The 13,788-nt window shown below is 43.5% G+C and overlaps 1 protein-coding gene across 4 annotated transcripts in view; it reads right to left on the bottom strand.

Moving 5' to 3' along the window:
* Positions 1–12,445, bottom strand: part of ptprub (protein tyrosine phosphatase receptor type Ub) — a 143,044-nt gene extending 130,599 nt beyond the window's left edge. For 2 of the 4 annotated variants that reach the window (XM_029503380.1, XM_029503379.1), the window contains exon 1: positions 12,279–12,445. In XM_029503380.1, coding sequence (XP_029359240.1) covers positions 12,279–12,348 — 70 coding nt within the window. In that variant the 5' untranslated portion in view covers positions 12,349–12,445. The remainder of the gene's footprint in view (positions 1–12,278) is intronic. The other 2 variants (XM_029503382.1, XM_029503381.1) reach the window with 1 other exon arrangement.
* Between the last annotated feature and the right edge of the window lie 1,343 nt (positions 12,446–13,788).

The following is a 13,788-nucleotide window of genomic DNA, read 5'->3' as shown; positions in this document are numbered from 1 at the left end:
GTTTCCTCCCAGCATCCAAAGACATCATGTTTGGGTTAATTAGTGAGTCTAAATTGTCCGTAGGTCTGAGTGTGAGTGTGAGTGGTTGTTGGTCTCTGTCTGTCACTGTGTGTTGGCTCTGTGATGGAGTGGTGACCTGTCCAGGGTGTACCCTGCTCTCACCCAGTGGGAGCTGGGATTGGCTCGGCACCTTCCACAAGCCGGTAATGGGCAAGCAGTAGAAGATGAACAAAAGAATGAATGGGGGAAAAATGGCTTATTGAATTGGGTGCTTTTCAGAGGATCAGAGCTGAGGCTAATCAAGGCATTTACAATCAACACATGCCTGATAAAAAAAAATGTACTACTCATCAGCATGAGTCAGCGTGGTTGGACAAAACAAGGAGTAGACAACAGGTGTGAGGAAGCAGATGCTTTCCAAGTTAGTCTTCAACATTTTCTGCAGCTGTTTTATAATAAAAGCCTTCCAACAAAAAACAAAACAAACAAACAAACAGATGGTGACTCATGACTACAAAGTAACCGCAACAAGTGCTGAGTTGCACTCACTGAAGTTATTTTGATGATTGGGCTGAAGTTGCTTTTGGACAGTTGTACTAGGTGTTAGCCATGCCGCTCCTTTAGCACCAGCTTCAGCCTCATGCTTTGCCAGGAAACACATGAAATAATAAGTTGAGTAAAATATCTTTCTCTAAACTGTGAGAACGGCCTCGACTTCTATACCAAATTTTACCATAAAAAAAAAAAAACAGTTCCTGTTTGCAGTATCTAATGAATGGAGAGAAAACTATCTGTGGATTAGTTCCAAACAAGTACTGGAGGCACAGGAGGCTCAGCCAGCGTAGGTCAGAATGGCTCTACAGAGGAACACATTGTTGTACACACATTGCAGCTATGGGGCGATGAAGGGTTTAAAATACCTTACTGGGCGCCATGAAATGTGTCTCAACCAGAGCTGTAGCTTTGACTGCTGAGGGTGTTGGTAAGCAGGCTAAATCAGCAGGCCAAAGCGACAACAAACAATGTCCTCTTGTTTTGGCATGCACCTGTCCCTTTTACCTCTCACACACACACACACACACACACACACACACACACACACACACACACACACACATTCCTATAAGGAATCAAATTTTAGAGTTGGTAAATTGTTAATCATTGCTATATTAATTGATTGTAAATAAAATGCTAATGCTTTATTGATCAGTTTTCAGCCACTGATACCTTTTGGGATGCCATGCTGAAAAATATATATGTCTGGCATTTCTCTGGCAAGCTATGTACTTTATCTTGTTGGCTCCTCAATTCATTGGGAAAATCCCAATAATCAATCTGTTTGATTTCTGACCCTGTGGAACAGAGATGCTGGACCAATATCCATCCACGTACAACTTCTTCAAATACCTTACTGAGATATGTAACTCCGGACACGAAAATTAGCCAAGGGGATTTCTCACAACATTCATTCATCCGTCTTCTGCCGCTTATCCATTTTCACATGGTGGGGGATGCCGGAGCCAATCCCTGCTCACAATGAGCAAGGACAGGGTTCACCCTGGACAGGTCAAGAGTCCATCACAGGGCCGACAGGCAGAGACAGACAGAGACCAACAACCACTCACACTCAGACCTACAGACTGAGTCACCAGTTAAGTGAAACATGCATGTCTTTGGGCGGTGGGAGGAAACTGGAGTACCTGGAGGAACCAAACCCAAGCGCTTCTTGCTGTGAGTCAACAGCGGTAACCACTATGCCACCAGGCTGCTGTTGTTCAACATTCAAAGAGTGAATTGATCATCCAGAACTCCAGTGAACCTCAACTTTTACCCATAGTTCTCCCCTTATTAATTTAAACCACAACGCATCAGCCAGGAATGAGATATTTATTGTAACTTGAAAAAATATTTCCTCCCAATCTCAGTGGAAAAAGGCACGTACAGACTGATGTTAAATCCTTCAGCAGGAGCTTGTGGTGCCACAGAGACTCGCTGCTGGGATAAATCCTCATCTCCATGGCCTCAGCACTGTAAAAGCCCATTCCCCCAGGAGCACATATGTCTAACCAAGCCAACATCCATCCAGTGAAGCGAGGAGCCCTCCTCTGAGAACAGAACCCAGTTAATTCATCTGCCATAATGACAGTCTGAGCTGCCATTACATCATCGCAAACCACCACTGAATCGCAATCAAAAAGTTGTCCCCCGCTTTCACCGACATATAGGGTCTCAAAGAATCAGACACTCACTCCTCATCCTGTCTCAGAAAGAGGAATTAAGAAGTCAAGTAGGGTGGGAGGAGTTTTCCTCCTTTGCTTTTGCAGCCAGGGGTGAATAAAGCCAAGTTAGCCAGAGAAACACATTCCTGTCTGCCTTTTGTTCTGGCAGCTCTGCCTCAGACGTGACTGAGTTAGCCCTCCATGCAGTCCCTCTGATGGGATTAGCTCTTAAAGACTGTAGAAAACAAATCCCTGCTCCCTCTCAGTCAGGTCAAAACAAAGCATTGCTATGTCACGTCATGCACTGATAATTCCGCCAACTATTTAACCGCAGAGACATTTTGAAATCCACAAGGAGCTGATACCAAGGAGGTTTGTTGTAAATAACAGTAATGCGACAAGTTAGGTGGGCCATTTGAGCTAACCTTCTGTGTTTGGATAGACCCTCTCCCTGCTTTGTTATTATTCACACTGGCCTGGTGCCATATCCTTTTCTAAAGGGCAACAAATGGCTTCACTTATGGAGGTGCTGCATAAGCTTTGAGATTCCGATTACCTCTGCATGTGGATCACAATAAAAGGCTGGACTGACAAGAAAGAAACTATCTCCACACTCCTTGTTTCCCCTGCCAAAGACAGGCTATTTTTCTCTGAAAACCCTGTTTCCTAAAGTAGCGGAGGACAAGCACCCCAGAGTATCAAGCTTTTAGTTCCACCTTGCAACTCGTTCCCTCAGTTAATGAGAACATTAATTAAATCCCACGGAAATGTCTCAAAAACAGCGAGTGCATGTGTGCATTCACAAGAGAGATGAACAATCATGCATGTTTCGTTTCAAAGGTGCTGGTGTAAGGCAAATACATCTGAACACTGCTAAAATGCCTCAGGGAGGTGTACAGCAAAATATTACCATTTTCTAATTAGGTTGAGACAAAGTATGAAAAAGTTTGAATGTGTGAGTAAAGAAGATAAAGCAGGAAGTTGGAGTACTGCATGCTGGGGGTAAACAAAGCTATCTAGAGGAAAGCCTATTAGAGCGGCACAAGGGATCTCAGCATCAACCTGTTTCTATTGTCAGCTGTCTTACCGTCACATGATACCACTGCTAAGCAGAGTAATTCCCATATTAACCGCTATTCTCCTAACGCCTTTTGTCCTGTCCCTGTGATCAGCCTACTCGCAGCCATAATCCCAGTCTAAGATGATTGTTAATTACCCTGGCTGTCCAAACAGACAAAGGCCAGGACCGACCTTCTCCAAGGTCTCTGACATGCTGTGCACTCTATACTCTTTTAACACCGAATGGCGCCAGCAACAGTGCCAAAGCTCGGCTTTCTGCTCTTTGCAGTGCAATGTGTTTATCATCAGAATAATATGTTTTAAGTGTGGTAGGCAATGCGTTTTTCCTTTAGCTATTTCAATTTGGAGGAGTAAAGCAAGAGCCTCATAATAATCCAAAACAACTGTGGCTGGTATAAATTCAAAATGGGCAGAGAGGTTCAGCAAATATTTACACGTGATCAGGTGGGAGCAATCACAGTTCTGGCCCTTATACATACATGCAAAACACACATGCTGGCTCCTGCCAGCCTGCATAGAAAACAAGCATTCAAACACCCACAAATCATAAATGCGCAGAGAAGACCCAAGCAGTAGTTGGGATCTTTGATTGGTGGCACTGAATTAAGCCCTTTGTAAATGACACCCTGTGGGTTCCCCTGTGCATTCTTGCATATTTTTCTTGTGCTAATGTGAGGCATGCAAATGGGACACTGCCTTCAGCTGCAGCCGAGCTGACCGCATCATTTGAAAATGGCATGAAAGCTTTCTGTTGACATGAGCCTTTGTCCAAAAGTTTGCCATTCACATCATAAATGGTAAAAACAAAAGAGAAATCCTCTATGCTGGGTATGAGCGTGTCCTTTGAGATGACAGATTTACAATAGATCCTTTCACAATGCTGGTTTCAGCATTTTTGGAAAGCATCCTTTTCCCATGTTCACATTTTGGGGGTCATCCATGGAAAATGTTTTTAAAAGGGTCAGTTCTTTTGAACAGGAGCAGTTTAGCATGCACTGTGGGCCAAAAATAAATGCATTTTCAAATCTGCCTGTATTAGAGTAGACATGTCAGGTAGGTTGAATTTATATAGCCCACAAACACAAATTTGTCTCAGACACTTCACAATGTGTACAAGTTACAACATCCTCCAATCTGATATGCTCTTTTCAGATGGGGAAAAATGTCCAAAGGGAAACTAAGCTATTCAACAAGCGAACTAAACTCCAGAGGCCCAGAGGAGGAATCTCTCCTCCTGGACAGACATACAATATGTCGTGTGTACAGAATGCTGCGAGCTGGCAGGCATCACAGGAAAAACAAAACAAAGGTCTTTCAAACTGTTTACAGAGCTGTCTCTCAGGAGCCCTGTGCAACAGAATAACCACAGCCCAGGAGGGTCCAGGTGGACCCCGGAGGGAAATGGAGGGTGCCCCGAGGGAAGGTTTGTTAAGGCTACTGCGCCTGGCATTCGCCCCCGTGTATAAACAGACCTGCATATGAAAGCAGTGATGCAGGCATTATGGGGAATGGTATTTACATGTTTCTGAGCAACATAATAGTAGCACCGTGATCTGGGGATAGACAACACATACTTTCTTAGCCAGGAACCATTTCTTTTCGTGGGTGTCCTGGCAGAACGGATTCACGCACTAAACACACTGGGCAGCAAATGTAGATTAATCTCTTTGCCCTCAGTTAATCTTACCTTAACTTTAACCCCTTTTAGCATGTTCGAGGTGGGAATGTTGTGCCTTTAGTCAAACTCAGCATTCTGAATAAAATGTGTGAATACGGACTTGGTGGGGTTGCTGTTGTTCTAGCAAGACCCTGGCAATAGAAGAGGTGTATCACACCTCTGATTTGGCGAGATTGTCAATCTTGCACCGTCTGGCAGCACCATGCCAGATTTCTTTGGTTTGGTGTGAACGGAGGCAAAGCTGACATAATCATGGGTCTTTTTCATGGTCATGTTGTGAAATCTGTTTAAAATGAGCCACATTTTTTTCCAACTTGCCAGCTATTAATGAGTGACTTCAATTGTATGTGCTGTATTGCATGACACAAAGGAAATGGTAAATAGTGGAACCCTGAGGCCACCTGCCACTAAAACATCTTGCAGTGACAGCTGCAGGGGAAATGGATGGTTTTGGGGTTTTGTTTTGTTTTGTTTAGTTTTTTTATGAAAATGGTACTCACAAAACCCCAGAGCAGCATGCCCGAGTGAGGAGGAGTGTGATGGGGGGTCATGTAAGATCGAAAGGAGAGTTTCAAGAGGAAGAAGACAATAAGCTGACTGTGACAGGCTGTGTTTCAGAAATCAATAGGTGCTGCTTTTGTTCTGTTACTCTAACACCTGAATCACAACAGAGCGTCCAAGGCCAAGCAACATCGATGTAAAACCATTGGACACAAGCTTTTCATCCTAATCAGGGATCATCCACCTCTTCGCTGTCAACATATCTCCCATACTGTATATTCATTGTTTCTGTTTACACTTAAATAAGAATGAATACAAATTGCCTGAAAACCAGAGCGAAATAAGGTTTTAATGAATTCTGAAATAATATTTTTTTAAAATGAAATTTTTCATTGGTGAAAACTGATGAAACTGAGTGAAACACATGTTTCTCTAATGGAAACCGCACAACTCTAGTTTGCGGGGATGTTTTAATTTTAATTTAAACATCTATAGGACAAACAGCTAAAAGAAACATTTGCACAGGAGCTGTCAAGATTACATTCTTGCCCAAAAAAAGGCTTTAAAAGTCAAGAGAGTATCACACTTGCACTGTGCAGGCTTGAAATCAGTCGAGTTGACCTCCGCCACCACAACGGCGACAGCAAACCTTCAACCCACCAGTTCAGCAGCTATTACGCCGAGACTTTGGTGCAGAGAGGGGGACAAAATGCCTTCAATGCAACATCAGAGATGTGCAATGTTAGCTGGAGGCTATATAACTGAGCAGATATGGCATTTCTTAAAGAAGCCCAGTTTAAGTTAGATTTCACGCTGTGACAGCCTCAAATGCTGCACTCTTTTAAATCATCACACTAGACATTATCCATGCTCTGTTGCACTTTAATGCCCTTCAATTTCCACTGTTCTAATAAAGTTTATGTGAAAGAGTGTCAGTCTAATAAAGTGTGAGACACGTCAGGGTGAGTGATAAGTATTCAAGTTCAGGTTCAGGTTGGGTCTCTGTGGAGATTTTTTTGGATTGGGGTTTTTTTGCCCAAAAGGACAGATCAAACCAGAAACACCACTTACCATAATATGCAGGCATCATGGCACAAAGGCAACTGAGACCTGCATCCATTACGGCGACACAGAGAAAAATGTCCGGAAGACTCTGTTTTGACTTCTAAAGGAGTGTCAGCAGTTCATATTTCACTGGGGGGGGGTTCATATGTAGAGGACAGGTCAGATTTCTACACCGCAGTCCTGCCCTAATCCTGAACCCTGACTCGGCGATCAGAGCAATGGTTACAAACCACAAACGCCACAACAGAGGCCCTGAGGAATCTGGCTATAAATTTGTTGACACAGACAGAAAGGGAAAGAACTGAAACACGGCCAGTGGGCTAAATATAAACTGCTCAGGAGGCTTTCTTTCCTCTGGGTACAGGATAAGGAGCAGCACTCACTGCATCAGTCTTGTAGACCCACTTTCTGCAGTCTGGAGCTTGCTACCTCAGGGGAAGGAAAAAAAAAAACCTGAGAAACGGCGCGGCAGCAACTCACAGCTCTGCTTATTCCTTTGTTAGATAATTACACATCTGTGTGTGTGTGCGCTCCAACTACGCAGTCTCACTCTCTTTGTGTGCAGGCTATAAACAGTGGCCCATCTGTGTTGAATGATAAATTTCTGAGTCCATTATTCAAGTAAAACATACGCTTTTAAGCGATAATGAACATAATAGTCCTGTCACTTCAGAGAAGCACATCAATGGGATATTTTCGAGCTTATTTGTAATGTATGCAGTCTTGTAACAGAATTGAGTCTTGCTTTATCATGTTCTGAGGATTTCTACTTTTTTTCTGCCCTTTGCTCTACACATGGCAGCCAACATTCCTCCCCTGCTTACTTCATGTAGGTGCTGGCACACAGACCCCCCCCCCCCCCACACACACACACACACACACACACATACAGATACACACCTCCTATACCAACTTGAAAAATCACAGTTGGGATGCCACTTTGATCAAATTTAAGTAAAAAGGACTTGCTGGAGCTTGAAGGATCAATATCACATAAATAACGCGTGGCTGAAAGAGCTGCACCCGTCTGCACCCCCCAATGTTGTTGCAGAGTAAAAATGAGGAGATAGGCCAAGGCAGGTCTCTGACTGTAAATCTCTCAGTCTTGGCATCTCTTTCAGGGTGCTGGAAGGTGTCACAGTCACACTGAGGAGCTCATAGTAGTGGCAGCTCCAGCCACCTGCGAGGATCAGTGTCAGGGTTGAGTCACTCAACGCCATGGGACCTTCCTTCGTGGCACAACCTCAGCGCCCGATTTCCTGTTCTTGTGGGCAAAGACACTACTGAGCAAGATCACTGATAAATGACCAATGCATGCACCAAAATGTAAAAAGCAACACACACAAAGACTTGTGCACTGTATCTTCATCACTATGTAAAATCATTCATAGCATACATCACAGAGTGCAAGTTTCTAATTAAAATAGCAAGTGGGCTGTGCATCGCTTCGCTTGCAAAGGAAATTGAATCACATTTGAAAAGCTTTGCCAAAAAACAAGAAAATGAAAATGACAAGGAGGAAACATGGAGCATTCTTTGCCAAATATTTAGTCAAACATAGGACAGAAGCACAATAATAGCACGATCATTTTCACCTTAATGCTAATGGAAGCATCATCTGCTGTCAAGTTAATCTACCATGGGTTCATTTTTCACAGTAATTTAACTCTTTTCTAAAGGAGAGAATTAGTTTTTGGTTTTCCATTCAATGTCCTGATGTCTGACCCTTTGTGTCACATACATGTGTCACAAGTGTCACACAATTATCTCCAATCTGACCGGTTTCCCTCCTGGTGGTTCCATTCAGAGCTCATTGTTGGCCTGCAGGATTGGCCAGCAGGACTTTATAAGAGCGAAATAGGTCACACAGAAATGGCAAATGAGATATACATCAGAAACATTTGTGCTTTCAGGACCTCAACTTGCCATCAAAGGTCTTCCTCTGGAACTGAAACATGGCGACCAACCTACTTGCCTAAATAAGCCGCAACTCACTGCACCCTAAACAAAAAAAAAGAAAAAGAAGAAAGAAACATATGGGGACTGATTTGGAAACAGAATAGTAACACACGATAATTAAAAGAGAACAGCAAAAACGCTTAGCTGGATTAATTAAGCACAACAATCACAAGATGTGTGTAGGCTGCAGCTGTGCACCCTCAGCACAACATGAACTTAAGTGAGATGCATCACCAAAACAGGAGTAATGTGACCGGCTGAGGACAGAGGAGGCCCACAACTGGTCTCAGGCTTCTAGTGATGAGTAGAACCAAGCGTTGCACATCCAGCAAAATCCCCTGAATGTGTAGAAGTGGATGGATATGTTTCATCTCCCATTCTTGTGAGAAGAGTAAGCCAATCGGGAAGCTGGCTCTCCTCCAGACTACCCCACATTACAATAGATCAGAGAGAGAAAAGGGGAAGAGACAGGAGCAGAGGACTCCTCTCATCAGTGCCTAGTTTAATCACATATGCGCACACACAATCTCACAAAAGTGTGCTGAGGGCAGAATGGCCGACATACAAAAAAACCCTCCTGTGCCCTGAGTCGAGAGAAAAAAAAAAAAAGAAAGAAAGAAAAAAAAAACCATCTTGACAATCTATTGGAATAAATCCCTCTGTCATTCTGTTTCTCTATCGAAAAAATTTTCTCCCCCTTTTCTTCCCCTCCAGTCTCCTTCCTCCTTGCAAAGCTTTCCATCTGCTCACTGAATTACTGTCGGTGATCCCGCAAAGATGGAACCCAACCAGTCTTTGCAGGAGTCTGATTTAGGCCCATTCCCCAGCGCCCCTCTATCCACAGATGGTGGCCTGTCTCCTGCAGGGAACACTTCCACTTGGTGGGTTTGCTGCAGCTCTGTGGTGCACAGCAACATTTTCTACTTGATGGTTACATTTTTTTCATTTATTTATTTTTTATCTCCAACTTTTTGCAAATGTATCTCATTCCCTTTCCCCGCCCCATTCAGCTTGATGTATATTACAGTGAGCACATGCAATGCATTCACAGGTACCAATTTGCCATTAATAGCCATTTAAAATACATATGTAATTGCACTCCAACTGAATCAAGACAGTTCTTTTGAGGAGTTCTCTGTATGCTCTTTAATCATTTTAGTGTTTCCCTAATGTCTGTTTCCTGTATGTATCAGTGTGTTCAAAGCATCCTCTAACACAAAAGATAATCGATTTACCATCATCTATAACAAAAAAGTATCAGCTCTCCACACTTAAAAAGGTGAAACCAGTGGGTGTTTAAAACATAGCTGCAGCTCTCTTCCCTCTATGCTTGTATGTGCCCGTGATAGCGCACTACTTTTCTCAGTAAACTTGGAGCCCTGAAGAGTTAGTCATTTTGTCCCATGCCTTAAGTAGTCAGTCTGGGTCTTCACAGTCTTTTTCATCCCAGTCCAAGTGTTATCTTCACTGAAATAAGCAAGAAAGGATCTTCCGCCTTAACTTGATCAAACTGTGAAATGAGTCATGAGTCACAGGATAATTACAGCACTTAGTTGACAACATTTGCTCCTAATAGAGGAGACAGATGGTAAGTGAACATCCACTCTACTCCCATAAGAGACAACAGAGGAGTAAAGTGTCAGAGTGGGCTTTATGGGATTTAAAAAAAAAAAAAAAAAAAAAAACACATAAACACTCACGCACAAACTGGACTTTCATGTTCATAACCTCTTTGTGGCTGAGTAAATATGATGTAATGGAAGCCCGCCCCCCTCCCCTCCTAGCCCCCACCACCCCCTAATCAACCTCCCTGTAGTCAGTCCAGTGCAGCAGAGCGCCTCCATATTTCATAGCCTCTAATAATTTTGCTTCCTCTGCACTGACTGCCCGGACCGACCGCCGCACAAGAGAGGAAGAGACGTGGAAGTCACAGATTAAACTGTGTGAAAAAGGCAAGAAATCTGCAGCACACAGAGGCTCTCAAGTCAAGGTTAAGGTGTGGTCATTGCACAAAACCACAGCAATAGAGCCAGCATAGATCAAAGGAGACACTGTGAGGCTGCCTGCTCTTTAATTTCTCCCCTTATAGGACCCAGGCAGGTGCAGAGGCATGAGGGCACTCAGGTTAGGAGATCAGTCACACAGAGGAGAAACCAAAAAAAAAAAAGCAGCAGCATTCACTAGTCGAGCCTAATGGGAAGGTAAGCATGCAGATAGCACAGCGTGCGGCACTCCAGTTAACAAACGATAAACAGCCTCAACATGCACATTGTTTTGTTGACAGACACCCTCGTGCAGCCTCAGTGAAGAGTCGTGGTTCCAGGCAGCTCTTTTAATTACCTGTGTGATTTAATCATTCATATGTCTCAGCCCGTTCCTCATAATGATCTGCTCCATTCAACTCTTCGCCATACACATTCTGCTTGCATGGATATGTTGTTTTTCTATCGTTTCTCATCTTGTTTGTTTGTTCGCTCCTCGTGCTCCTTTCACAATGAATTATACAAATAAGCACGGTACCAAACATTGGTAGGTTCTGCCATTTCTTTAGAAAGAGCCGTGCTGCCAAATATCAAGGCAATCTCCCTTGTCATCTCAGCACAATCAGGTTTTTTAGTCAACACTGGTTTGACAAGCACAGCGTTGTATTGTTATACAGTGTTGAATCGGCCTGCACTGTAAATGGTACCAATATTATTGCCCTAGTTTTATCTTCCACAGGGGTAAAATTATGTGTGTGTGCGTGTGTGACTCAAGACCAATTCAGCTCCTCCACAATATACCCAGAATACAGCTGTGATTGCACCGCATAACAAGTCAGTGAACAGACTAAATTTTGAAACTAAAGATGTGAATATAGGTCTGAGGCCACATTCATATGAGAGATGTTTATTTTTACTATTCTGTCTCTCCCTCTACCGATATGTGGCAGTTTTTCCAATCAAAAAGTTTGATTTCTCACACTTCCATGAAAACGAACTGTTGAAAAACTCTGAGTTACTTTTAGAAATTGCTTCAAATTTCAACATTTTATACGCAAGGGACATTATCACCTGCTTGTCTGCTCGAAGGAGGACCTTCTCGCCCAAACATTATACATGCTGTACCTCCCTCATCGTGAAAGACTCAGCGCATCAGACATCAGAGGCAGCCAAACAAATCAGGGGGGAAGAAAATTCGACACCTTCGCACTACAATGCCAAAATACCTTGATTCAAATATGAACTTTAGAGAGGCCACCCAGTCCACAGTTATGCAACCCAAAGGCAGCATGGAGCAGCTCCAGGTTAGCGTCTCTGGATGTCATCACAGACTACAGTCACAAATATTGATTAAATTGCCTGAAGGCGGCGGGAGTGTCGTCCAGTCCGCATTTCTAACTTTAGATTACAATGACAAATACCTATCAGGCAACCTGGCTCCTTTAAATGTGATCCAGAAGGAGAAAAAAAGCAGCGCAGCAGAGTCTGTTTGGGGAAATGAGAGCGTAGATTCACCCAGGCTGTCCTGTTTCGTCCCATTTCCTGTCCATAAGTGAATAAGTTTGTGTTTGTTTGTTTTTGGTTGTTTTTGTTAGTGTGCCGCTTACATTGTCCCAATAATAAGTCACCGAAGCAGCAGTACACTGCAGTTACATACAGCAATGTGGTCGTGAGAGAGGGGGCACAAAGTTGGCACATGACCAGACCTGATTCGCTTTCTCAGTAGAGTTTCATCCACAAGTAAAAAAAACTTCCCAACTGCTTTCAGGAGACCGACATGAATAAGCTTCTTACCTGTTGGCCCCTCGATGCCATCGGCGTAGATCTGAACAGTCAAAATCAAGAGAAAGGCGCAGGTGTTCATCGTTCAGCTGTTTGTAGTCCACTTTAAACGTGCGCAAGAAATCATTTCATTCAACTCCGCGAGATTCCGGGCGCGCAAGTTAGTATAGCCGAGCGCATCTAGCCCCCCCCCCCTCCCCCCGAGTTCTCACTGAGCGGAGTTTCACAGACACTGAGGCAGACAGGGCAGAGCTACTTCTGCAAACTGACGTCAGGGTAAACAGTTCAGGGGAGAGATTTCTTTCCCGAGCCCACTTTCCTTTCCCAGCCTCCACTTTCTGAGTACTCAGCATGAGGCGGGCGCCTCCAAGCGGCGGCGCCCGGCAGCGACACCTCGGTGCTCAAGCGTCGGTCAAGCACGACCCGGTGTGTGTGTCTGTGTGAGGCCCAGGCGTTTCAGTCTCACACAGCGGGGATATTTGTGTGCTTACTTCGTCTCAAAGTAAAAGAAAACAGAAGTGTGGCTAATGTAGATTAACAGATAAAGTGTGTTGTTGGGGATTAGGGTTAGGTATGCAGCGATTTGGGATGATGAACGCGAGACTTCATTCAGCTAAGAAACGTGAGTATGTGTGTAGGGATTATGGTTGAGGGTTAGGATAAGTATCCGTAAAATAAAGGTAGGTCAATTCATTGCTCTTTCTGCCTAAGTAAGTGTTTGTTGGCGTATCTGAGGAGACAAAGACAAGGCGCTGATTTCTTTCTAAAACATTTTTATATGTGAAATGTTACTTTGTTTTCTTAATCCTGCAGGTTGAGATGCCCTTATGCCCTTGAACTGCACGTAGGCTTGTGTTTAAAAAATAAATAAATCTGTGAACAGTATCTCCGTGCATGAGTTTCAAAATCATTTAATCTGAGGTGTGTTTAATCCAGCTACTGTATCTGTAACATATACTGAAATGTTTATTTCTTTTTTTGTCACACTTGTGGGTGTTTCACACCTGAGTCATATATTCACACGTCACAGAGAGGTCAGCTTGCCTTATGTCTCCCAGTGACAGGTGCAAAGCATAAATTAGTCTGCTGGGTGTCAACTAATTTTGCATTTGGTATGGTTTCATTCGAGGAGTATGACACTTGGCTTTAACGTAATCTCCCAAAAGGCTACTTTGACAATTAGATGCACAGTTTGTATGTTGCTACACAGCACGTGTAGGGTTTGATGTTGTGTTTCATCATGAATTGCTGGCCGCTCTTCACATGCCACAAGGTGTCCTGTTGTATTCAATCAGAGGTTTCTGTGGCATTTGTGGCTTGAATTAAAAAATGAAACATCTTGCACCACTGCTGGCATTGTAGCCAACCCTCGTCTCCATGAACCAAACTGATGTTAAATCACAGCTGGGCTCACACACTTAACTGTGGCTCAAGGAGTCTTGATTGGATCAAGACACCATCAGACAGACTATTCATCATTTCGCTGTTGTGTGTAAACATTAGAGTTGCGGATTGAATTAAA

This window comes from Echeneis naucrates, chromosome 6, assembly GCF_900963305.1.
Source record: "Echeneis naucrates chromosome 6, fEcheNa1.1, whole genome shotgun sequence".
Lineage (NCBI taxonomy): Eukaryota > Metazoa > Chordata > Actinopteri > Carangiformes > Echeneidae > Echeneis > Echeneis naucrates.
The sequence above is the reverse complement of the archived record's forward strand: the minus strand, read 5'-3'. Positions and strand labels throughout refer to the sequence as shown.